This window comes from Pelophylax lessonae (genome assembly GCF_965119305.1).
Source record: "Pelophylax lessonae genome assembly, chromosome: 10".
NCBI classification, from domain to species: Eukaryota; Metazoa; Chordata; class Amphibia; order Anura; family Ranidae; genus Pelophylax; species Pelophylax lessonae.
The window spans coordinates 48617817-48643343 of NC_138777.1; the positions used below are offsets into that span (position 1 = coordinate 48617817).

At 39.7% G+C, this 25527-nt stretch overlaps 1 protein-coding gene across 1 annotated transcript in view; it reads left to right on the forward strand.

Moving 5' to 3' along the window:
* LOC309565929 (uncharacterized protein) overlaps window positions 1–19768 on the forward strand; it is a gene marked incomplete at both ends in the record, with an annotated part of 41347 nt that extends 21579 nt beyond the window's left edge. The window contains 8 exons of the mRNA XM_082270959.1: window positions 4739–4880; window positions 9530–9691; window positions 12276–12328; window positions 13228–13403; window positions 14752–15146; window positions 16650–16746; window positions 17140–17323; window positions 19632–19768. Coding sequence (XP_082127085.1) covers window positions 4739–4880; window positions 9530–9691; window positions 12276–12328; window positions 13228–13403; window positions 14752–15146; window positions 16650–16746; window positions 17140–17323; window positions 19632–19768 — 1346 coding nt within the window. The remainder of the gene's footprint in view (window positions 1–4738; window positions 4881–9529; window positions 9692–12275; window positions 12329–13227; window positions 13404–14751; window positions 15147–16649; window positions 16747–17139; window positions 17324–19631) is intronic.
* Between the last annotated feature and the right edge of the window lie 5759 nt (window positions 19769–25527).

Sequence of the window (25527 nt, forward strand, 5' to 3'; positions counted from 1 at the left end):
TCAGTGCCCATCAGTGCAGCCTATCAGTGCCCATCAGTGCCGCCTCATCAGCGCACATCAGTGAAGGAGAAAAGTTTATTTTCAAAATTTACTCGCAGAAAATAAGAAAATTTTTTTTTTTTTTCAAAATTTTCTGTCTTTTTTCTTTTTTTTGTAAAAAATAAAAAACCCAGAGATGATTAAATACCACCAAAAGAAAGCTCTATTTGTGTGAAAAAAAACTGATAAAAATTTCATATGGGTATAGTGTAGCATGACCGCGCAATTGTCAGTCAAAGTGTGAGAGCACTGAAAGCTGAAAATTGGCCTGGATGGGAAGGGTGTTTAAGTGCACAGAAGGCAAGTGGTTAAACAGTAAATACAAGTTTTTCACAATTCACTTGGTACAATTGCAGCCTAGAACTTCAAGGTGACACTAAATTTTGGTTTAAAATAAAAAATCTAACCAAATATGTATTCACGACTATTTACTGCGGCGCTTACCCCTGTACAGGCAAAGTGACGTAGTAGTACGTCGCTCGCCTGAGAGCCTCTAGGGGGCGAGAGCGGGCTGCCGGAGGCGCGCTCCCGCCCCCGCTCGTTCCCTGACATGTCCGCGTGTGTGACCGGCGGACCCGATGTCTGCCGGTCACTCGCGATCTTCCGGTGCAGAGGGAGAAAGGCAACCTTCCCACATAATAGCTCCATCTGGTGCTTAGACCTTGAGGCTGCCAAAATCTTCACCTCCACTTCCATAGCCATAACTAAGGACTAATTTCCGAAACAGGAAGGCTGTTTTTACATCCTTGTTCATGTCTTTTCAATAAAGGAATAGTATTTTTTAGATGTCATCCTGAGTGCCGACCATCTTTTTCCTTATTCTTAAAAGTACCTTCTGTGGCTCTCAGCCTCGTCCAAATTGTTTTTTTTTTCTGCTGTGATCTGACTTCCTGTTAGAGGGTGGCTACATTTGTTCTCCATATTCCTACCTATAGGTGTGCACAGCCTATTGCATTAGGTTGTGCACCCCAAAGCTCAAACACACATGCCTTTCACTGCAGCATAGTAAACACAGTTTACTATGTTTCGGTTAGTATTGGACACAGTGAGTGTGCTCACTGTGTTCATTTAGATAAAAGGATAAATGGCATATTTACTAGCCCCTTCCCCACCCCACTCTCAATCCTAAAACATCCCCTGCAGCAGTTGGGGGGGAGAGGAGAGGAGGGAAGACAATAGCACTGTGGGGGGGGGGGCAATACAGGAGAAGCCAAGGCAATAGGGGAATCTGCACTGCATGTAGTGAATAGGGTGTGACCTAGGCACACCTGGCACAACCCTTGCACACACTTATGGTCCCACTGTATGTAGGAACATAGCCGTGTTCTATTTGCCACTCCTGAGAAGGACTAAGGAATTTGTAGTGTGCATGACCAGTGCACATGACCACAAGGAGCTTGCACTACTTGTCCCAAACAAAGGAAAGTGAGAGAGAAAAGGAGAGGTTTGGCAGCTCATGGAGGACAGTACAAGGAGGCAGAAAAACACAGTAAGAAAGAATTTCATGCAAAACAGATTTCAGGGCCATTATGCTGCCCGGTTTTTTGTTTTTATCATGATTCGTGTCCTCTCTAGTTGTCCTGTTTCCAGTAACATCGAATATGATAGTCAAGCCAAAATTTTGGGTTGTCCCCAGAAATAGGTAGTAAATCTTCTGGTGACAATCATGGATTCCCTCACTTTAGAGCTAATTTCTCTCACTTCCTGTTTTGGCTATGGGACAGGAAGTGAATGGAAATCTCCCCTATGGATACAGAAGGCAAAAATAAACCCCTACAGATGTTATGACTCCTTTATTCTATCCAAAATAAAAAAGAAAGTTTTGCCTTTACTATATTGGAAACCTACGAGATAACCTTCAGGCAACCCTACTACCCACATCCATAGTAAGCATATAGAAAAATAGAAAACAGGCCCCACTGTGTGTGTGAAAATGAAGACCAATTATTACAGTGGACCTGATATTATAGGACTTTTAAGGGCACAGGATTACCTCTAATGAGCACACATGGATAAAATTCAAAGATTTTATTAATTTCTCAAATGCCCGTCTCTGAGGGGCATCCAATGTTTGGTTTTGACCCCTGAAACATTGGTTCTGGTCCTGAGGAAGTCTGGTCCAGTCTGCAACACCCCCACGGACTGGGTGGTGACACACACCAGCCCTTGGGGATATGGTTGGACTTAAATGCCTGTCTGGCGGGCTGATTGGGCTAATCTAGCAGACAAATGCCAAGAGTAGATTTTCTGTCATGTTGGTGAGCACTGTTATTCTGTAAGAAACTTTTACATTTGTGACTGTCAAATATATATGAAAAGAGTAGAGTGTTGACAGACGCACTGATGATGCTATGTTTCTGTTTTCTCCTTATTGTCTTTTCTCAAGATATAAGGATATAACATCACTATGATGGCTCCTGAAGAAGCTATCTTTCATTCAATTGCGAAATGCGTTGAACTATGTATAGGATGTCCTTATACTATGACGTCTATAGTTTGTAATAGAATTTGATAGTCAGCTTGTAATTTTATTTTAGACTTGATAAAATCTTTGAATTTTATCCATGTGTGCTCATTAGAGGTAACCCTGTGCCCTTAAAAGTCTTATATAATATCAGGTCCCACTGTAATATTCGGTCCTCATTTTCACACACACAGTGGGGCCTGTTTTCTATTTTTCTAAAGCTTTGCCTTTAGTTCTACTTTAACCTCCCTGATGGTATGATTCTTTTGGATTTTAGGTGCTGAAAGCGGTATCATTATTTTGCATGTAATTCTTAAGAATGAGCAGCCCAAACCAACTATTTATATATGATTTTTTTTTTCTGTGCGTTCTTCTTTATAACATCTCGGGTATGATAAAGTTTGAAACACAAAATCATAAATTATAACATTATAAAAAACTATAAATAAGTTAAAGTATGTAGATAGATAGATAGATAGATAGATAGATAGATAGATAGATAGATAGATAGATAGATAGATAGATAGATAGATAGATAGATAGATAGATAGATAGATAGATAGATAGATAGATAGATAGATAGATAGATAGATAGATAGATAGATAGATAGAACTTTATTGTCATTGCATAGTACAGGCAACGAGATGCAGTTTGGCATCTACCAGAAGTGCAAAATGTAGCAATCGTGCAAAAGTGCAGATAAATATCTAGCATATTTACAGTGCAGATAACCATCTAGCATAATTAAAAAATATATATACACTATATATATATATATATATATATATATAAATACATACACATGCATTATATACACAAATAAAATGTGAAATATTGGGCAAAATGTACAGTAATGATAAAGATACATACAGATATAAATAGTGCAGATGTCTTGAGGAGTGAAAAGATATACCATGTAGTATGTAAATGTATAGTACAGAAGTTACATACAGTCTTTTGTTTGTTTTGTAGTGATTAGCGGTGTAATGTTGAGTTCAGTAATATGATGGTGGATGGAAAAAAACTGTCCCTGAACCTGCTGGTTCTAGTGCGCATGTTTCTGTATCTCCTTCGTGATGGAAGGAGGTTAAACAGTTTATGACTGGGATGCGAAGGGTCCTTGATGATGTTGTGAGCTCTACGCAAACATCTGCTGTGGTGAAGGTGCTCAATAGGAGGTAATTGGGTGCCAGTGATGCGTTGAGCGGTTTTTACCACCGTTTGCAGTGCTTTACGTTCACTCACAGTGGAGCATCCGTACCATACAGTGATGGAGTTGGTCAGGATGCTCTCAATGATGCAGCGGTAGAAGCTCGTTAAAATCCCCGGGGACAAATGAGATTTCTTTAGACTTCTCAAGAAATACAGACGTTGTGCTTTTTTTTTACCAGAGCTGACGTGTTCTGCTGCCAGGACAGATCCTCAGAGATGTGAACTCCCAGGAACTTAAAACTGGAGACTCGCTCTACCTCGGTTCCATTGATGTTGACTGGTAGATGTCTCCCGCTGTTGGATTTCCGGAAGTCCACAATGAGCTCTTTGGTCTTTGTGGCGTTGAGAGTCAGGTTATTGGTGGCACACCATACTGCCAGATTACAGATCTCTTCCCTGTAGGCCGATTCGTCATTGTTTTCAATTTGGCCGACCACGGTGGTGTCATCCGCATACAGTACTTGATAAAGATGTTGGATTATATATATATATATATATATATAATATATATCAAACATACATAAAAAGTACAGTAAAACTGCAGGAAAGGGCACTGGGGGGCAAACTAATGTGAATTTATTTTATTTTGCATTGTATCAGTGTGTTTGGTGTGTTTTACATTTGAATTTGCCACCGGTCCCACCCCCCCCCCCCCTGCGAATGTCACGTCGCAGGAGACGGAAGTCTGGGCACACAGAGAATCGGGATGAAGATCCACCGGCACACACCGCCGGGATACATCGCTGGATCCCGGTGACAAGGTAAGTAACCCCTCTACCAGGATCCAGCGATCTTCCTAGCGGTACCCCGAGTGTGGCTCGGGGTTACCGCTTTTGGCACTGAAATTTAACCCACACTCGGGAATACCGCTAGGAAGGTTAAACAAACTATTTTTGCAGGATGAACGTGTCTGGTTAGCCTACCTATGTGTTGTAAATGTAGCAGGCAGATGGGGGAAAGAATTGTGAAACTTGTTCAGTTGCAAAAACTAATATTACCATATTTCTCTGTCTCTTGAACAGTTACTGATGCAGTGCCTTCATGTACTGCTGGACACTGGATACCAAAATTTCTTCCACCAACACCAAGACAAGGGGAAAAGCTGTATGCTAAAGCTGGATCTATGTTTCAGATACGACTCTCAGCACATGCATTCTATGACAGGTTAAAATCTTAATAACATAAATGATAACATGTTTTAGATTTATACTCTAGAGTAGCCTCTCTCGACCTTTTTACCCCAGAGGAACCCTTGAAATAACTTTCTGTTCTCAAGAAACCCCTGCTAACAATTACTATATTAATATTTTATTGATTATTATAAATATTTTATTGATTTTCAAAGTACTGTTTACAGCAAAAAAAAATAAAAAGGAACACACTAGATGTAAGTATACATCTCAAACATTTACCAGTACATATTTATCCCATATTCCCTACACCCAACTCCTCCCTATCCCACCCCTCTCCCCCACCTACTATATCAATTTCTGTTTTCGATGTTGTCTCAAACCTGGACAAAATTCTAGTTTTATCCTGTATCTTCCAGCAAGATTTCCATATATTTATCAGATTTTTTTAAATCTTCCCATTTTCCCCATTTGTCCGACATATGTTTGGGAAGTTCTTCTTCACTATTTCCCAAATATTTCATATTATAAATGTGGTCTACTCTATTACACCATTCCTTTATGGTTGGGCTCTTTACCTCTAACCAATTACTGGGGATAGCTCCTTAAAGCGGAGTTCCACCCAAAAGTGGAACTTCCGCTTTAGGTGGTCCTAACCCCCTGACGTGCCACATTTGGCATGTCATTTTTTGGGGGGGTGGGGGAGCGGGTACCTAGTTTTGACTAGGAAGTTCTCCTCTCCCCCTCCCTTCCTGCAATCTTCTGGGACATGTCAGAGGTCCCAGAAGATTGCCGGCCAATCACGGCGCGCAGCGCGACTCGCGCATGCGCAGTGGGTACCCGGCTGTGAAGCCGCAAACTGTCACAGCCGGGTGCCCACAGCAGTGATGCCGGCGCCGAGGGAGAGGATCGAGGCTTCGGGCGGCTGCATCGCTGGACCGTTGGACAGGTGAGTGAAATGGCTGGAACTCCGTTTTAAGCTGCATTTAATACATTTGGAACCAATGTACTTTTGTATTTTTTTTAAAGGGCATTTTTGTTCTATGAAATAAACACCACCAGGGGTCATCTGAGACATTAACTCCTGTAATTTCGTTTATCTTACATCTGATTTTTTGACCAGTAATCTCTGATTTTGGGACAGTCCCACCATATGTGGTACAGTGTCCCCTTACCCCCGCATCCTCTCCAACGATCTGTTTTTTCTGGTTGATATTTATGTGCGATTGTTGGGGTTATATACCATCTAGAGAAACATTTAATGCTATAGTACTACTATCTATAGCTAAGCAATATGCGGCTTTCTATACCATATTTATTTTGTGATTTGACAGTGATTCACATATTTCCCTTTCCTATTTTATAATGAAGGGAGGGATCTCCTAGCCGAGACGTTCTGTCAACATTTTATATATTTGAGATATACCATGTCTAAACATTTTAGTTGAGTTACACAGTGTTTCTACTGTGGTCATCTCTTTCTCCAACCTAATTGGTTGTGATAATGAATTAGCAAAATGTCTCAGCTGGAGATACCTCCATTCGTTAAGTTTAATGGTATTTTCACCTAAACATAAATTGTAAATTTTACCTTTATAAACAATATATTTAATAATGTGTTCCATGTCCAATTATTGGGGTGTTCCTCATTTCCCGGTGAAAAATAATTTGTGCCATTTAGTGAGATCAAAGGGGAATTAAATTTTGAACTGTATTTTGAACTGTTTTGTGACGTGGTCCCAAATTTTTTAAACTACCTTTGTGAATTCAGGAATATCCTGCTGTGTGTCTCTATATTTTGGTGGGATCCATATAGTTTTATCTAATTAAGTGTTATTCTGTGTATTTTCAATTTCTAACCATCCCTTTTTTCCCTAAATTCCCTTTTGTCCATTCTATCATTCGTGAGATTATTACCGCTCTATAATATCTTTCCATATTTGGTAAAGACAACCCTCCTTGTGATTTGTTTCTAGTAAGAACCGCATATTGCGCCTGTGGTTTCTTCCCTTGCCATAAATATTTCATTAACATTGTTTTAATATTCCTGAAGAATGGAGCTGGAATATCAATTGGTAATATTTGAAATTTATACAAAATTTTTGATAACAAGAACATCTTAACCACATTGGCTCTTCCAATCCAAGATAAGCAATAATTTACATTCTTTCTAATATTATTTTTAATAATTTTTGTTCAATAAGAGTAAATAATTAGCTTGGTAAAGATCTTTTATTAATGGAGTTATAAATATCCCTAAATACTTTCATTTTGATTTTACCCATGTAAAGGCAAAATAGTTTTTCAAGCCTTGCTCCTCTTCCTTGTTTAACCCTATGTTCATAATTTCAGATTTTATTGGGTTAATCTTAAAATTCGATAGCTCCCCATACTCTTTAATTACTTTTAGAATATTTGTGAGGGAAATTCTAGGATTCGTAATATAGAACAGAATATCATCTGCATATGCAGCGATCCTATGTTAATTTTCTCCCACTTTTACTCCATTTATATCTTTACCTTGTCTTATTTTAGCCAGTAATGGTTCTAATGTTAATATAAACAATAGGGGCGAGAGAGGACACCCTTGTATCGTCCCATTGTTAATTTCAAATTTTTCTGATAGTTCCCATTTACCTTAACCCTAGCTGTAGGTTTTTTATATAAAGCACTTATCCATTTTACCATCTTAGGTCCTATACCAAGTTCTTTTAACCGCCTTAGCGGTAAACCCGAGCGTGACTCGGGGTAGGAATTTTCTGCTATTAGCGGTATCCCCGAGTCACGCTCGGGGTCAATGGGCAGAGCGTGCAGACAGCGCAGCGGAGCTTCTCTTACCTGATCCTGGCGATCCAGCGATGAGCTCTCATTGCTGTGACTGCCAGCGAGATCTCCGCCGCTCGTCTGTCGGTAGGAGGACTTCCTAGTTCCGTTCCCTGCAGCAGCAATGCTGCATGGGAGCGGAACTGGGGAGGGAAATTCAAAAAAAAAAAAAACGTTGCACAAAACACATAACACATTTTATATTATATATATGCATATATATATATATATATGCATATATATATATATATATATATATATATATATATATATATATATATATATATATACATATATATATATGTATATATATATATATATATATACCTATATACACACACACACATATATATATATATATATATATATATATAAAATTATATTATTGATTCGATTATAATTCATGCGTTTTATATATATATATATATATATATATATATATATATATATATACACACACACGTATATATATATATATATATATATATATATACACACATATATATATAATATATAGCGCATGAATTATAATCTAATCAATAATATAATTTTATTATATATATTATATATTAAATAATAAAATAATATTATTGATTCAATTATAATTCACTTGTTTGTGTTTCAAATTTATCACATCTGGGATGTCTACTAGAGTCTTGTTTTGGTCAGGTTTAAGTCAGTAATTACTAAGAATTGTAGGCCTATAATACATAACGCCAAATTTCCATGAAAAGAATTGTACCGCTTTTGGAACAGAATTCCTGACAGAATCATACCGCCAGGGAGGTTAATGTTTCTATCATGAAGTCCCAGTCCACCCTATCAAATGCTTTTTTCGCATCTATTGAGAGCAGCATGGCCGGGACCTCTGAGTATTTGGTTTTTTTCAACAGCATAAGAGTTCTTTTTGCGTTATCCCTTCCTTCTCTCCCCGGGACAAACCCTGTTTGGTCTGCATGGATCTATTCTTCTATTATATCTCTTAACCTAGTAGCCAGTATTTTTGAGTATAGTTTTGTGTCGAGGTTTAATATGGCTATTGGTCTATGACTAGAGCATAGGGTCAAATCTTGCGATTTGGTAAGAGGCTGTGTGATTGGGTGTTGGTGGTGGTCCTCACAGCACTAATAGAGGATTATATCAGCGGAAGATAACTTTTAAGTTCTCACCTTGGATGTGGACACTATCTCTATGAACTGATTAGCACTACACTTCTAAGTACCTGTAAAAAAATAAAAATAAAGGCTTGGACATTTGCAGTTTTCTCAGGTCATTAAAGCTCAGCTTAAGTCACAAAAGTATATATACAGTCAGATAGACATTCTACTAATCTTCTAGTTTTACCTTCACTTTCCTATTAAAGCAGTTTTGCAGGGTGTCTATTAAATGACTGTCTAATAGGCACCATAATTATGTCCAGGGCTCTCTGTAATTAGCTCTTAGTAATTCACACAGGCATGGTCAGCTATATCCCCCTTCCTTTTCTCTTCAATACAAGCCTGTGTAAGGACAATTGTTATGAGGGTTGTGGCTGTTTTTCGGCTCTGTTAGCACAAGGAACTGCACTGTAAGAGCAGGAAGCATTTTTACTGAAAAAAAGGGTATTTCGAAGCAAATTTAAGTCAGAAATCATGACATACAAGGCTATAGGACTATAACGAAATAAAAAGAAATGAGACTTATAGTGGAATTCCAGCCTACCTCAAACTATGTTTAAAAATGTTCAGGTTTAATAAAAGCGTGAGAGGGGTTTTAACCAGTCTTGTATATACAGTACATTACTTAGTTATAACAAATGTATGTATGTGTATTATATCCTTGAAAACATGATACTGGTCATCAATATTTATTTCCTTTTAGTGTACAAGACTTTAAGATTAGTGGTCCCCCTGGAATGTCGAAAGGAGAGATTTATGAAACCTTTCCTTTGAACACAACACATATGGTACTGGAATGGACACCACCGGAGAAGGATGTTGGAGATCACATTCCTATATGCTTTGTTGGAGAAACATACTCTGGGTTTGTATTTTATTAAGCCTTGTAAATTATTTTATTCTGACTTTATCTACCTTTTTCTCAGATGAGTTTGACAGAGGTTTAAATAAAAGTTTATTTCCAAAAGATATGAAGGTTGCACAAGTGATGCAATCATTTTGATTACTGCTTGTTATAATGTCTTGGAGCATTGGACACATCAGACTGTGGGGGACCCTGAAGTGGCTTTCCTGTATGCTGCCTGCAAAGATGTTTAGTACTTCATTTTGCCATGGCCAAAATGAAACAGTTATTTCACTTTGTGCTAAATGTATATATTGATCCATGATTAAAGGAAGTTGAAGTGGAACTTAATACCCATCATCTGTTTCAAAGTCAGACAAAGCTCATATTAAATGGTGGTTTTACATTGGTTAACTGGACTGTTATTGATCATCATTAAACCCTTTCTTTACTTATAAGATCCCTGGCATGGACAGAGAATAAGGAAAAGGAAGGATGTGCATTGATTGAGCGAAAAAGATAATCGATCTGCACGCAGTGTAATGTTAGAGTGGCAGATATGTACACATTCATCATATTCCGTTTGCCATTATTATTAAGTGGTAACAAAGTGAATTGCCAACCTCAGAAAGCAATGGAGTGGATTCCAAAAGTGCCAACCTGCAGTTCTTGTTGTTAAAAAGTGGTAAATAGTGGTGAAAATAATCCTAATATAAATAGCCATTGAACCAGTTTTCTGACATAGCAATTCCCAGTATTAAAGTGATTGTAAACGATCATCTTGTAAAACAACCCATTCAGTTTAAAATAGAAATGAAGGCAAAACATTTTTGTATAGATATAAAAAAAAAAATTTAAATACCTTTTTTTATTATGTGATTACATTCCCTGTTCTCAGCTTTATAAGAGCTGGCGGAGGAGAAACAGCAGTACACTGAGCTTCCCAGTTAATGATCATTGGAGGAGAGCAGGCTGAGTTCCCAGCATAGCACGAGAACTAACTACGCTGTGCTATCCTGCTAAGTGTGGTCAGTTTTTAATAGGAAAGCAAGGGGACTGGCAAGATTTCACAAAAAGGAAGCAATACAAAAAGAACAAGATACTTTCTCATACAAGTACATGGTACAGCAGGCACATATCAGGAATATGAAGTGTTGGGGTAACAAACACTTTAAGTATTTCTTGCTGCATTTCGCCCAGCTCAGTCCCAGAAGTTGATATATATTGTTTCTATTGAGTTTTTGCAGCAGTGCTCTCCTTGCTACTTCTCCCCACCACTTCCTACTTACATCAAAACAGTGGATTGGTAGGCAGACAAGCAGAGTAGGGGAAATTTTAACTGCTTTATATATTATATTAACCGGTTGCCGACCGCCGCACGACTATATACTGCGGCGGTCAGCCCCGGCCAGGCAGAGTGACGTACCGGTACATCACTTGCCTGTCACTTCCTTGTGAGCCAATAGCGGGCGAGCGCGAGCCCGCGGAGGCGCGCGCCTGCCGCGGCTCGTTCACAGGGAAGTTAGTGCGTGTGACCGGTGGACCCGATGTCCGCCGGTCACTCGCCGATCGTCGGTACAGAGGGAGAGAGTCAGGCGGCTGATGTAAACCAGCCGCCTGTCATTCTCCCCTGTGTAGAAACAGTGATCAGACGGTTCTACTATGTAGGACCGTTGATCACTGTTCCTACACTAGTAGCCACAGCCAATCACAGTAGAAAGAATGCCCCTAGGGACACACACAGCCCCTCCCTCTCAAATAAAGTTAACCCCTTCACTGCCAGTGTAATTTTACAGTAACAGTGCATATGTATAGCACTGATTACTGTAGAAATGTCACTGGTAACCCCAAAAGTGTCAAAAATGTCAGTCAAGGGTCCGATCTGTCCGCCCCAATGTCGCAGTACCGCAAAAAAAAAAATCGCAGATGACAAAAATCTTTCCCTTTGTTAGTAAACGCGATAACTTTTGCGCAAACCAATCAAAATACGCTTTTTGTGATTTTTTTTACCAAACATATGTAGCATAAAACAAATTGGCCCGAAAATGTTAAAAAATTTTGATTTTTACATTTTTTTTTGTTGGGGAATTTCATATAAAAAAATGTGAAAAATATTGTTATTTTTTCAAAATTGACGCTCTTTTTTTGTTTATAGCGCATGATCAAAAAATCGCACAGGTGATCAAATACCACCAAAAGAAAGTTCTGTTTGTGGGACGTCAAATTCGTTTAGGTACAGCGTCGCACGACCGCGCAATGGTCCGTTAAAGTCACGCAGTGCCGAATCGCAAAATACCCCCTGGTCTTTTAGCAGCCAAATCCTCCGGGGCTTAAGTGGTTAATTAGGACATAATATTAACTGTTGTTTATTTTGGTTATTGTGGCATCCCTATGGTGATATGTTTTAGGCCTATTGGTTCTTTAATTAGTAATCTAGGGGCTTATAATATTGGCAATATTTTTTTTAAAACCTAATGGGTCACTCCACCCAAAATTGAGTTTTTAGGTCTGTGCACGTCTTAAAGGTCAACATTTTGCAAAATAACATTTTGCTTATTACATGTTTTTTTATTGCAAATGTAACTGTGCATCTTATTTTTTTTAGGTACCAGTCAGAAATGCGATGCATCATTGTAGTTGTTGGACCCAGCAATTTGGGTATGAATTTAATTTAATGGCAATCAATAATGTACATTATTTATTGGATACATAGTTTACAAAAAGTGCGGAAACTGTTTAAAGAACCCTGGTAGTAGCTCAGTATTTTGGCAAAATGTATTCCCCAGTAATGAGAAAACTTGAATGATACATTTTTACCTGAATTTGTGCTTCTTTAAAAACCAAGACACGGGATTCTAAAGACTTTTTTACTGGTCCTTTGGTCAAGCCCTTAAACTAAAGTCTCATTGTGATAAGATGTATATTTCCAGAGAAACCGCTATGGTGAAAGAATGGCTGTAATGCACACATAAAAACAATATGACATCATAGGTTCCCAGTGAAGGAGAGATTATACTATTAAAAGTGAAACAAAATTGTGATCCAGACAAAAGCTTCCCAATGCCAGCAAGTGAACATAGGTCTGGGTCCCAGTGAAACAATAACAAAAATCCATGTAACTCCTTTATGGGGACTATGCCCACGTGAATGTACACTGCCACAGACTTGTTTCAGAGCCCCACCCCTTTATCATGTTGCTGGCAAAGAGCCATGGCCCCATATTGCACCACCTAATCAGGAACATAACACACTTGTTACCTACTCTTTATTTTTTCTTTACTTTGTAACCCATGGACACAACAGAAAGTGAAGAGATAATCTACAGACAAGTAAAAATGTGGATTTTCCCTCTCATTTAGTCCCAGTGACCATTTTTCTCCCTAGCAGGGACACAACCAGCTTTAAAACCCCAATAGGGGTGCTAAACCTTCACCACACTATTAAAAAAAAAAAAAAAAGAAACTTTTCGTTTTTTATACAGTTATCCCCACCTACTACCCAGACATTTACTACCACAGATACTAAATAATGTATTGCTATTTTCCTCTTTTCATAAGGAAATACAACTTTGATATGTAACGAGAACACTATGACTCTGATCATTGAAAAGACACGGGACACTGAGCTGTATGAGGGACACCTGCACCTGATTGATCCCAATTGTCTTGTTACCACCAACTACACCCATTTAATTGCAAGTGTCGAATACAACTCTTGTGGCACAGAAATTGAGGTAATATGCTGAAAAAACTGTTACTAACACAAAAGCCTTCTGACAATTAGCCTGGCTTTTAGAAGCTTAAGGTCCACTTTTTTCTAGATAATTCCAGGTACTAGGTTTAGTTGACCCATGCAGTAGATTCACATAGACTTCTATGGGGCAGGAAGACACATATACTCAAGCTGTACAGACCTTGGAGGGTGGGCTAGTTCCTGTTCTGTCCTTTCAAAAATCTGCAATCACAGAACTCTAAACTTATTAGAAAGGATCAGGAGGAAGGCAAGAGCCTGACTGGTGAAAAGCATAGGCATAAACAATTATCTAATCAATTAGATAAAATACCATAACCCCATAACTCTTCTTAGTTTGAAGGGCAAGACCACAGCTTCATTGATTCACACTAGATTGCTTTAAAAAAGGTCTGGATTCTTTCCTAGGTGTACATAATATAAATGGGTATTAAACATTTTTTTAGGTAAAGTTGATCCAGGGAATATCTGATTGCCTCTTGGGGGATCGGGAAGGAATTTTTTCCCCTGCTGTAGCAAATTGGATCATGCTTTGCTGGGGTTTATTTTTGTCTTCCTCTGGATCAACAACGGGTATAGGATTGTGTATATGGGATTGTATGGTTGGGTTTTAAATACTGTTTTTTGTTTTTTTCGGTTGAACCCGATGGAATTGTGTCTTTTTTCAACCTGACTAACTATGTAACTATGTAACATTGTTCTCTTACTCCAATGATAACAGCAAACATGCTGATAGATTGTGGCCAACAAAAATACCTGTGTCAGCCATGGATGAACTGTGAACACCCAACAAAACATGGTTTCAAGGCCTGCCCTAACCATAGGTCCACAACAGACATCCAACTAACATTGAGGGAATTAATCAGATACCATTTTTGCTGGCAGGGTAAACCCCAGCCAATAAAGCTGTAACAACAGGAATATAAGACGGATGAGTGGAATGGATGCAAAATAAGGTGGGTGATAGGTGCACTGCTGGTTGTAGCTTCACATCAGTGTGACCTCACCCTGCACCCACACTGCTCTACTCTTAGTTGGAATTACCCTCTACTTAGAAGCTAGCCATTACATTTTTACTTTCCTAAATAAATAAGGGAACATGTGCCATCGACTCTTTGTTTTGGTCATGCTCTCAACAGTCAAAGGGTCCTTTCAATGGTTCAAAGTTTCATGCATTGTAAAGGGAGGTCCAATTTGTTGCAAAAGGGGAAAACAATCCTTCCTGATCCTCTAAGACAATTGCATCAACAATCTACTGTTATTTTTTACAAATATTAATAGCCAGTTATGTTCTGTGCAATTACTTTTTAAAGCATTTTTTCTGTCTCCAGGAAACTGAGGTGGATATTATATTTTCCAACCGAATTACCTCATTTGATGGCATGGATTCAGTCATTACAAGGAAGAACCATATGGTCATCCCCATGAACTGCTCCTTCCCCAAAGAGAGCCGGATTTCTACATCCTTTCGGGCACACAGAGCAGATTATGAATTTATGGAGGCTGGGTTTGGTCATTTTAACTACACGTTCCAGTTCTACACAGATGACCAGTTTGTGGAAGAACTCAACCAGTATCCTTTAGAGGTTTCTCTGAGGGATTTGCTCTACCTAGGGATTGAGGTATCTTCAGCTATACCCAACGTTGAACTATTTGTGGAGTCCTGTAGAGCCACCCCACATGACAATCCCAACGATCCTGCGTTTTATGATATCATACAAAATGGGTACGGTTATAAACATGTTCATTTCTCTTGTAACAACATTGAAAACTGAACACATATTAAAAAAAAAAAAAAATTAATTGTAAAATATATTTGTAAATGTAGTTAGTGTAACTTTTTTGAATTTGACTTGATTTTAGGGTCTTGTAATCCCTTGTACAGCACAACTTTAAAATCTGAGTAGAGGAGGGGGTGGAAGCTGTACTATGAGCCAGTTAGGTGTGATACATATGTGCTGACAAGGAACCAGCTGACAAGAGAAGAGAGCAGAGTGCTGACCCCATCGGTGTGGTGCTGTTCCTTTACTCTCCATAGGCTTAGGGTAGGGAACTGACTATACTATTTGTTTAAGTGTAGCAGAGAAAAGTCAGGTCACCTGGCTGGCTGTGCTGTCTGGGAGGGTTGTCTAAATCTCAGGGCTAGATTGGTAGAAATACAAATTCTTTTGGAGGTGAAACAATTACTATATGTGTAATTCAATGGTATATTTAGCTTTTTGCATGGAGTACATCTTTAAATGTAACAACTAGTAAAGTGACACGCTAAGGCGTTGATTCACTTAAAGCGGAGTTCCGGACAAATTTTTTTTTTTTTAGCAAAAATAACCCTTGAATAGTTAGGGCTAGTGCATTTAAATAACAATATTGTGTAAACTGTCCCCTGTTTAGTGTAAATGCAGTATGAATTACTTACCTTGTGAAATTCTTGTACAGCGCGGCCATCTGTAGTGTGGGCATCTGAAGCTGCAGTGTCCCTCTTCCTGGATTTCGCGGTTGTAAGCGAGTCCCAGAATGCTATACACTCGTCACTTCCCGGGGCAGGCGCGTCATCCCACAGCTGGTTCCGCGTCATTGCGCATGCCCAGAAGCTGCTCTCCATCCATCGGCAGAGAATGACGTGCCTACACCGGAAGTGACGAGGGAAACCAGTGCATTGACTCCTGGGATTGATGACACTCATCTCTCAGGACTCAGAGTCAATGCAAAGCAGGAAATGACATTGGCGGCCGCGGCCACATAAGGAGGAAGTGCAGTTATTTATCACTAAAAATAAGGTAAACGAACCCAAAAAAAATATATATCCAATTAGTTTTTAGCATGTGATAAGGTTATGTATGATGGGAAGTTTAAAATTAGGGTGGAACTCCGCTTTAAGGTGCACCAGTGCATTGCTTATAGTAGGCAAAGTAACTGGTTGACTTTAACGGAGGCACTAATCTGCAGGTAATCTGTGCCTACAGTGCTGTATTTACCTTCCCTTGGGAAGGATTGTGGCTCATTAAGTTGATATGTACATTTCAGTTTGTGATATTGAACTCCCTAAACAATATGCTTGTTTTTCTACGAAACAGAAAGTGATAGACAGGTTCTGACTTTCTAAACTATTCTAAAATTATAACTGATAAAAGCTGATTGGATTGGTGCTTCTTTGTGCATAATTTTTACTCTCTGACTGCCTTGTTAAATAATCCCAAAGGTTATAATTGCCTGTAATTTTTTTAAATAGGTGTATAAGAGACGATACTGTGGTCCCTTACTCTAGACTCCAAACGCAGTTCCGGATCTCAATGGAGGCCTTCGCATTTATTGGGTACCATGAAGAAGTAAGTAAAATAAATGCACTGAAACTAACAGATACATTATTTTATTGCAGGCTTTTAAGCACCCATAACATGTGGAGTTAAAAGACAATCAGTTGGGATGCAGTTCTCATATGCTAACAGAAAACAAATAGATAGAGGAGAGTGACAGAGAGTCTGTTGCTTCTCTTTTCACACCAATCACAGCCTGGAGGAGAGACAAGACCTGCAAGTGTTACATAACAGTATCAGAGAAACATCAGGTCTCCTGAAAAGTAAAAACGATCCCATTTTAGGCCAAACAGCTTCTATATACAAATTTCTTTTGCGTATTAGCTTTTTGTCTAGAGTTCATGTAGAACATTAAATCAGTTATTAGTAGTACTTGCATCTTGCAAATATTTATTTATTTTGCAGGTTTACATCAGCTGCATGGTCATGTTGTGTAAGGTGGGAGGATATACTCGCTGTAGTCAAGGCTGCATCAACCGTTCAATGGGAGAGAATAACAGACATAAGAGATCAGTAGGCTCTGAATCCCAGCAACATTCTATTTCGCAGGGTCCTCTGCGGCTGAGCAAACCATCGGAACATACCACAGGTAAGGTCAGGATAACAGAAAGGAGATTTCTAGCTACAACATTTCTTATTCCACCTACACCTTAACATTATGCAGCACTGCCACCTTACCCAATCAGGGCTAAGTGACAATGTCTCTGCAATGAGCACCAGCCAACCCACCTATACTCACTTTGCTTGCGCTGCCTTGACGCTCCTTTCTCCTTTGCAGGCAGAGATTCTACCCAATGCAGAGGACCTGTCTTGCGTTTGACATGATGCTCCCCTATGACATTGTCCAGGCCTGGCATCTAATCACTAGGCCTGAGCTCTGTCATTTGACAAAAGGAGTGACGTCACCCCAACCCTTGTTCACCAACACAGCCAATTTGTTTTTCCTTATCAGTATACACAGCCAATTTTAGCGGCAGTTATGATGGAGGGAGGAGTGGCTGGAGTGCTGGTAAAGTGAGTATAAGAGGGTAGGGGAATGCCTTTTGCAGAAACACTGTCTCTTTGCTTGCATGGGAAAGGTGACAGTGTCTCTTTAGATTCCCATTTCCTCTGGTCTTACTGTTGCAGCTTACAGTCTCGTTTTCCTATTGCATTTGTTTAATGTATATATTGGAGAAGGTAGCAGACTGAGAGCCGGTTCACACTAATCCGACTCAGTCGCCCCGACTTTGGGCGACTTTGAAGTCTCCCGTGCAGCGCGACTTCATCGCGGCTTGCAAACGACTTCTCATAATAGAAGCGACTTTTTAGAACGGTTCCATTGCACAGCATTGAGAGCTACTTGTCAGGCGACCAAGTCACCTGACAAGTCGGAGTAGTGTGAACCGGCTCTAAATCAAGATTATAGGAATTGTTCTAGTTTGCACAGCACTTATTTGTAAGGCTACTCAGGTGTATAAATGCTTTCACAGTCCCTTTCATTTTCATAATAGCTTTCAGGTCTTTGAAATGAAACCTCTACTGACACAAATACAGGGAATGCCATTATAAACCTCATTCCAAAAATGCTAAATTCCTGGCTATCTCTGGCTTCAGTACTCTCAGTTACAGGCTTGTAGTAATGCCTGGTACACACGATAAGTTTTTTTTTTCTTTCGTTTTACCCAGCAGGCTGAACGGAAAAAAACTGAGGAGCTTGCCTTACTAATTATGCGCTATTAGTACAGCAATCTCCCCACTGTGCTATTGTGTTCTGACACCCCCCACCAGTACACACCAGCCAGTGCTCGCACCTATTGCTTGCAATCTCTTATTGGATGCCAATCAGCTGCTGTTTTTTTCAACATACCTGTTCAGCAGAAACCAGGCATTTGGCTGCCTTCTGTCGGACAGGCTGCTGTACACACTGGCTGAATGTCGACCGGTTTCTGTCTTCCCCCCAAAAAATACTGCAGCTGTTAACTTTAATAATAAAGGACACTTACCTGTCCAAGGATCCAAGGATGTCGCCACCCAAGCCAATTCTTCGATCTGCTTCAGGTGAAGGCGCTGGCATCTTCAGTAAGGGAAACAGGCAGCAAAGCCTTTTCGGGGACACAGCCAGTTTCCTACTGTGCATGAGCGAGTGTGAGCTGTGCTGTGCTTCAGGAATGGTCCTGCAGTCTTCTGGTACCTGTAATGTGTTCCAGAAGGCTGCGGGAGGAAGGCAGGGGGCTGAACTTCCACTCAGAATGCCATGGTGATCTGATCTAGAAGTGGGAGCGGGTATCGGTCAGAGCCAGGTACCCACTCCCCCTCCCCCCCAAAAAGTGCCAAATGTGGCAGTGGAGAGAGGGAAGATGAAAACAAGCGGAAGTTCCCCTTTTGGGTGAAGTTCTGCTTTAAGCATGCAGCGAGCCATCAAGGTCAGCGTAGAGTCAGAAGTCATATGCATATTTGTTCCCATTCAGTGACTCAAAGTAATTGAACCAGAGGGTCACCATAACATGTTTGTATTTTCATAGGAAGAGGTGAACAGTGGCAACCTACATATTTTCCCACATGGCTTTATAATAATTTGGCCATTAACCTTGTATTAGCTTCCGTTCAGAGAATAGGATATGTTTAGTTTGCTGGCTGTTAGATAGATTCCCTAGTTGCATTATAACTTATGGCCATTAAGAGATTGCTTATCTCTTGATTTTTAAGTACTTGGACAGCTTCAAGAAAGTAGACAGTTTGTTGTTTTTATACTTGCCATGTGACCTCTCAGAGTAGAATACTTTATCTAAAAATACTGTATTTTTAGTCCTAATAAAGGGGGAATGTATGTACAAAACCACTATACATCCCCTTTTAGTTACTAGATCAATGCACCCACAAGTATTGGTGTCAATTTTTTCTATTCTATCTTTCAGATGTTGAAGACCCTCCAGCACTGAATGTGAACACATTGGTGATCGCTGTCTCCGGCGTGGTGATTGTGGCCCTGGTTGCATTGATTGTTCATGTGATGGTGAAGAAATCGGCAAGATCCAGCTATGAGACCTTATAACCAAAGAAGCCCAAACCTAATTATTTTCAGCACATGGGTGCCTATAAACACAATCAATCCACAATAGAGTTGGAGTCCTCTTTGTATTGCGCTAAATCTGTAAACCCTTCAGTCCTCTGGACACTTTGTAGATAACAAAATGTAAAATCAAGCAGTTCTTGCTGCATGCTTTGTTTTACAATTTATAAGAAGCTTATTGATGTAAACCTGTCATGAACTGACTTCTAGGCTTAAAACTGTATTAAACTCAAAACTAAACTTTAATATATTAAAACTTGCCAATAATTAAATGTGATGACTGCATTTGTTTTTTGTTTTTATTTCATTTCACTTTTCATTGGGGTGTAATCTACGTATATGCTAAAGATGGTTTGCACCTAAATGGAAGGGGGTCTTTGGTGCTAGGGGAGAGGTTTATGAGAAGGCTGGAGGAGTTTTTAAACTAGGATTGAGGGGGGAGGGTGAATTAGATTATGATGGGGCAGACAGGTCAGACAGGGGTCAGCCCCTACTGGTGGTTGGAATGGGAAAAGATGGAGGGAGAGTTATGGCAGAGGATAAGAAGGTTCCCATGTTACAAATAACCATTGGAAATGGTACTATTTGTACCAAAATTAAAAATATGCAAAATAAGTGTGCAAAATGTGACAATTAATTAAGGTCTTTGTTCACCAATGCCAGAAGTCTGCCAAGCAAAATAGGCAAGTTGGAAGCTCTGGTGCACGAGGAGAACTATGATTTAATTGGTATTGCTGAATCTTGGCTTCATTCTTCACATGACTGGACTATTAATATTCCTGGCTATGCTCTCTTTCGGAAGGACAGGGTAAAACGGAGGGGTGGTGGTGTCTGTCTCTATGTAAAAAGTGATCTCAAGGTGAGTGTGAAAGAGTTGATGGAGAGTGTGCTGAGTCTGAAGCAGTATGGGTTGAAATGTACATGAGTGTGCGTAATACAAAGATTATCTTTGGAGTTTGTTATAGACCTCCCAGTATTATTGAGGAGGTGGAGACTCAGCTCCTGGCACAGATAGAAAGGGCTGCAAGGGCTGGAACAGTGTTAATAATGGGGGATTTTAACTACCCAGACATTGACTGAAGTAATGGCACTGCTGGAACAGCTAAAGGGCAAAAATGTATAAACCTATTACAAGACAATTTCATGGTGCAGTTTATTGAGGCCCCCCTAGAATGATACTCTGTCGGACCTGGTAATCTCAAACCATGCAGAGCTTATTAATAATGTTCATATAAAAGAACATCTGGGTAGCTGTGACCATAACATGATTTCATTTAATGTTAGCTGTAAGCAAAAAACGCATACAGGAAATACAAAAACACTTAACTTTAAGAGAGCAAATTTTCCAAGGATGAGGGCTGCTCTCCAGGATTTAGACTGGGAGGGAATATTGGCATCAATGAACACAGAACAGAAATGGGAAATTTTCAAAAAGACTTTATGTAAACTCACTGCAAAGTATATTCCCATGGGCAATACGTTTAAAAGGCTAAAAATAAAACCTATGTGCCTCACGGCCAAAGTTAAAAAAAGCTATAGATAAAAAGAGCTTTTAAAAAATACAAAATGAAGGAACACTATTATTGTTAATTGTTACAAAGAATATAAAAGAATATGTAAAAAGGAAATCAAGGACGCAAAAATTCAAAATGAACAACAGATTGCACAAGTAGGACAAACCCCGAAAAATTCTTCAAATATATTAATAGAAAAAGGTTAGGTCTGAGCATGTAGGCTCTTTACAAAATAATCAGGAGTGGGTGACTGGGGACAAAGAGAAGGCAAATTTATTAAATACTTTCTTCAGCTCTGTGTATACAAAGGACCATGGGGGAGCTCATGACCATAAAGAGGATGGTATTGCCACAGCCCCAAATAATCCACAATGGCTCAAAAGTGATATGGTCCAGAAATATTTAGACAAAATAAGGGTGGATAAAGCGCCTGTACCAGATGGCATCCACCCATGCATCCTAAAAGAATTGAGCGCTGTAATTTCAAAGCCTTTGTTTCTAATTTTTAGGGACTCGTTAAAAAAGGGATCAAAGTCTTTATCAAGTAACTATAGACCTGTTAGTTTAACTTCTATAGTAGGGAAGATACTGGAGAGTGTAATAAAAGACCACACAGATGAGTTCTTGCTGGAAAAAAATATTTTAAGCAACAGACAGCATGGATTCATGAAAGAAACAAATTGTCAAACAAACCTGATTTCTTTTTATGAGGAGGTAAGTAAAACCTTGGACAGAGGGGTGGCTGTGGATGTAGTATACTTGGATTTTACAAAAGAGTTTGACACAGTTCCCCACACACGGCTAATGTGTAAGATAAAGTCTATAGGCTTGGAAAGATCAGTTTGCAAATGGATAGAAAATTGGCTAAAAGATAGAATTCAGAGAGTAGTGGTTAATGATTCTTACTCTGAATGGTCTAAGGTTATCAGTGGTGTACCCCAAGGTTCAGTGTTGGGACCCTTACTTTTTAATATCTTTATAAATGATATAGGGTCTGGGATTAAAAGTACCATTTCAGTCTTTGCAGATGGCACCAAGTTTTGCAGTGAAATAACTTCCTTACAGGATGTCTCCAATTTACAAGCTGACCTCAATGCACTGTTTCATTGGGCAACTATGTGGCAAATGAGGTTTAATGTTGATAAATGTAAAGTTATGCACTTGGGGGCTAAGAATATGCATGCATCATACATACTAGGGGGAGTAGAACTGGGGGAATCCATAGCAGAGGAGGATCTGGGTGTTCTGGTAGATCATAAGCTTAATAATAGCATGCAATGCCAAGCTGAGGTTTTCAAAGCAAGCAAAGTTCTTTCTTGTATTAGGAGGGGTATGGACTCCAGAGAGAGAGATATCATTTTTCCTCTGTACAAATCATTAGTAAGACCTCGTCTGGAATATGCAGTTCAGTTTTGGGCACCGGTTCTTAAAAAGGATATCGGGGAACCAGAGAAAGTGTAGAGAAGGGCAACCAAAAACTGATAAGAGGCATGGAGGAGCTCAGCTATGAGAAAAGATTAGAGGAACTGAACTTTTTCTCTCTTGAGAAGAGGAGTTTAAGGGGGGATATGATCAACATATATAAATACATAAGGGGTCCATATAGTGCACTTGGTGTTGAGTTGTTCACTTTAAGGTCAACAGAGAGGACAAGGGGGCACTGTTTACGTCTAGAGGAAAACAGATTTGTCTCCAAATACAGAAAGGTTTCTTCACCATAAGAGCTGTGAAAATGTGAAAGACTCCCTCCAGAGGTGGTTCTGGCTAGCTCAGTAGATTGCTTTAAAAAAGGTCTGGATTCTTTCCTGGGTGTACTTAATATAACTGGGTAGTAATATTTATAGGTAAAGTTGATCCAGGGAATATCAGATTGCCTCTCGTGGGATCAGGAGGGATTTATTTTCCCCTGCTGTAGCAAATTGGATAATGCTTTTTCGCCTTCCTCTGTTTTTACTGTTTTTTTTTTTGTTTTTTTTATTGGTTGAGCCAGATGGACTTGTGTCTTTTTTCAACCTGACTAACTATGTAACTTTTTTTTTTTTTTTTTCACCTGGTGATACGGCCAGTAACATATTTCCTGTCCTAGGGTGTCTCCACTGGGGGAGCAATTGGGATTCCTTTGGACAGCAGCACTGTGGAAGAGGGTAGTGTTAGAAGTACTAGCAGATTTAAAAGGACTTGACTAACAAACTAAAGCCGAGCTCCAGCTAACACTATTTAAGCAGTTACAGCAATGGTTTTTTTTCTTCTTCTGGGATTAAAGTGGTTGTAAACTTCCCTCTTATGTTTGTACCTATAGGTAAGCCTATAATAAGGCCTACCTATAGGTACTGTAAATATCTCCTTGTTTAGGAGATTTACTGTATACTGCGCCGATTTTGTCATCGGTGCATGCGGTCTGAAGGAACGGCCGCCCGTGCTGTTTCTTTAGAGCCCTGTGCTGTGACTGGCGGGTCCCATGTGCATGCGCGGGATTGCCGTCATGCGGCTCCAGCCAGTAGCACAGCCAGAGTCTGCGCACCCGGAAGGAAGACGGGGAAGATGAAAGTGGCCTCCAGCGGGGACAACGAAGGCTTTGTTTGTAGGCGAGTGTCACATAATGTGCTAGCACATTATGTCTTTTCTTTGCAGGTAGAAGAAAAGAAAAGAAAAAAAAACAGACTTTACTTCCTCTTGAAAGTTTTACATAAATGAATTAAAGCTCAATATTGTAAAAACCCCAGTCGGTGGTACATGATTTGTCCCAATCTTCTTACTTACTTTTGCTGCACAGTTTGGTCTATAAAGGAAGTTGAAAAACAACAGACTTACTGGCCAAATGACCAGGTGAAAATAAAAGGGAAAAAAAGCCTAAAAAAGGAAATGAATGCAGCCACCACATCTAAGAATTGGGGAGCTAACGTAGACAGGTCCAGAAATTTAAAGAGAGAATCTCATAGAAACATAGAAAAGTGACGGCAGAAAAAAGACTGAGTAGTGCATCAAGACTGCCCATTTTTTTTTGTAGTATAGATCTATGTTTGTCCAAAGCATGTTTGCAGCCATTTACTGTTAGCCGTCTCACTACGTCTGCTGGAAGTCTCAAGTCCTTGCCACAATGCTTGTCCCATGTCAGCAATAGAATATGAGTATTCCAGAAGGAGTCCTTCAATGGCAGCCACCATATTTACTTCATGACAGCTTTCTCTTAAGAAACTCTTAAACTACCAAAAACATAATTTTATATTTAGAAATTACATTAATTTTGCTGTATGAATAAAACTCTGTATTAAAACTTTGAGCCAACTGATATTGTTATGTATCTTAGAATTAGCTGTAGATAAACTGGAAATATGCTTAAAGTGCACCCGTCACTAGAGGGCTGCTTGTATCCAAAGCATACCTGCTAAAGAATATATTTATCTTTCTAAAGGACTGTGTTTGAAATGCCGCTGTTTTAATGCTTCTCGACCACTGCAAGTATTTGAACCTTCAGGTGGTTCAAGTTTGTATATCTGTTTTCCCGAACGCATGTTGAAATCCCTCCCACTGGCTTTTACGTCCTGTAAGACAGTGTTTCTCGACCTTTTATGGACAGTCTCGAGGCACCCTTTAAAATTATGGACAGTCTTGAGGCATCTCATCCTAAAATGTAAAAACTATTCTAACAGCCACACACGTAGAACGCCCAATGTTAGAGGTACAAGTTAGTACCCCCCGAAGACGTCAGTGTATGACGAAACCGGTAGGGGAACCAGTTGACTCAGAGGTTTTTCTGACATCTACTTTGGCTGAGGTCAGGCTGTCTGCTGTTCCCACTCACAATAACCACGGAAGGGAACACCTGCATTGGCTTCACATTGCTTTGTGCTGTGCTGTTCTTATATTCTTTGCATAGGCTCCTCTTTGTTTTCTGGTGACATCGCTGCCTGGAGATGAATGTACTGTATCTAGTGTGGAACTATGGAAAAGTTGAATTTTTGGAGCCTAGATCCATACACCAGGAAAGTGAATGCACCTGAGGGGAGTGGACACCATCTGTGTCGTGGAGGATCACGCCCAGGGTTTCCAGCTACCTTTGGAGCTAGTGTAGATCTCTGTTATGGGGATCTGCGCTTTCTGGAAAGCGGCCACACTTTTGGGCGTCTGGTGAAGGCTTCTTTTTGCTTTAAGAAAAACGAAGAGATTTCCAGTCACAACTTACCAACCAGCCAGAGACCAACCGAATTGCACTGTCTAACAGTATGC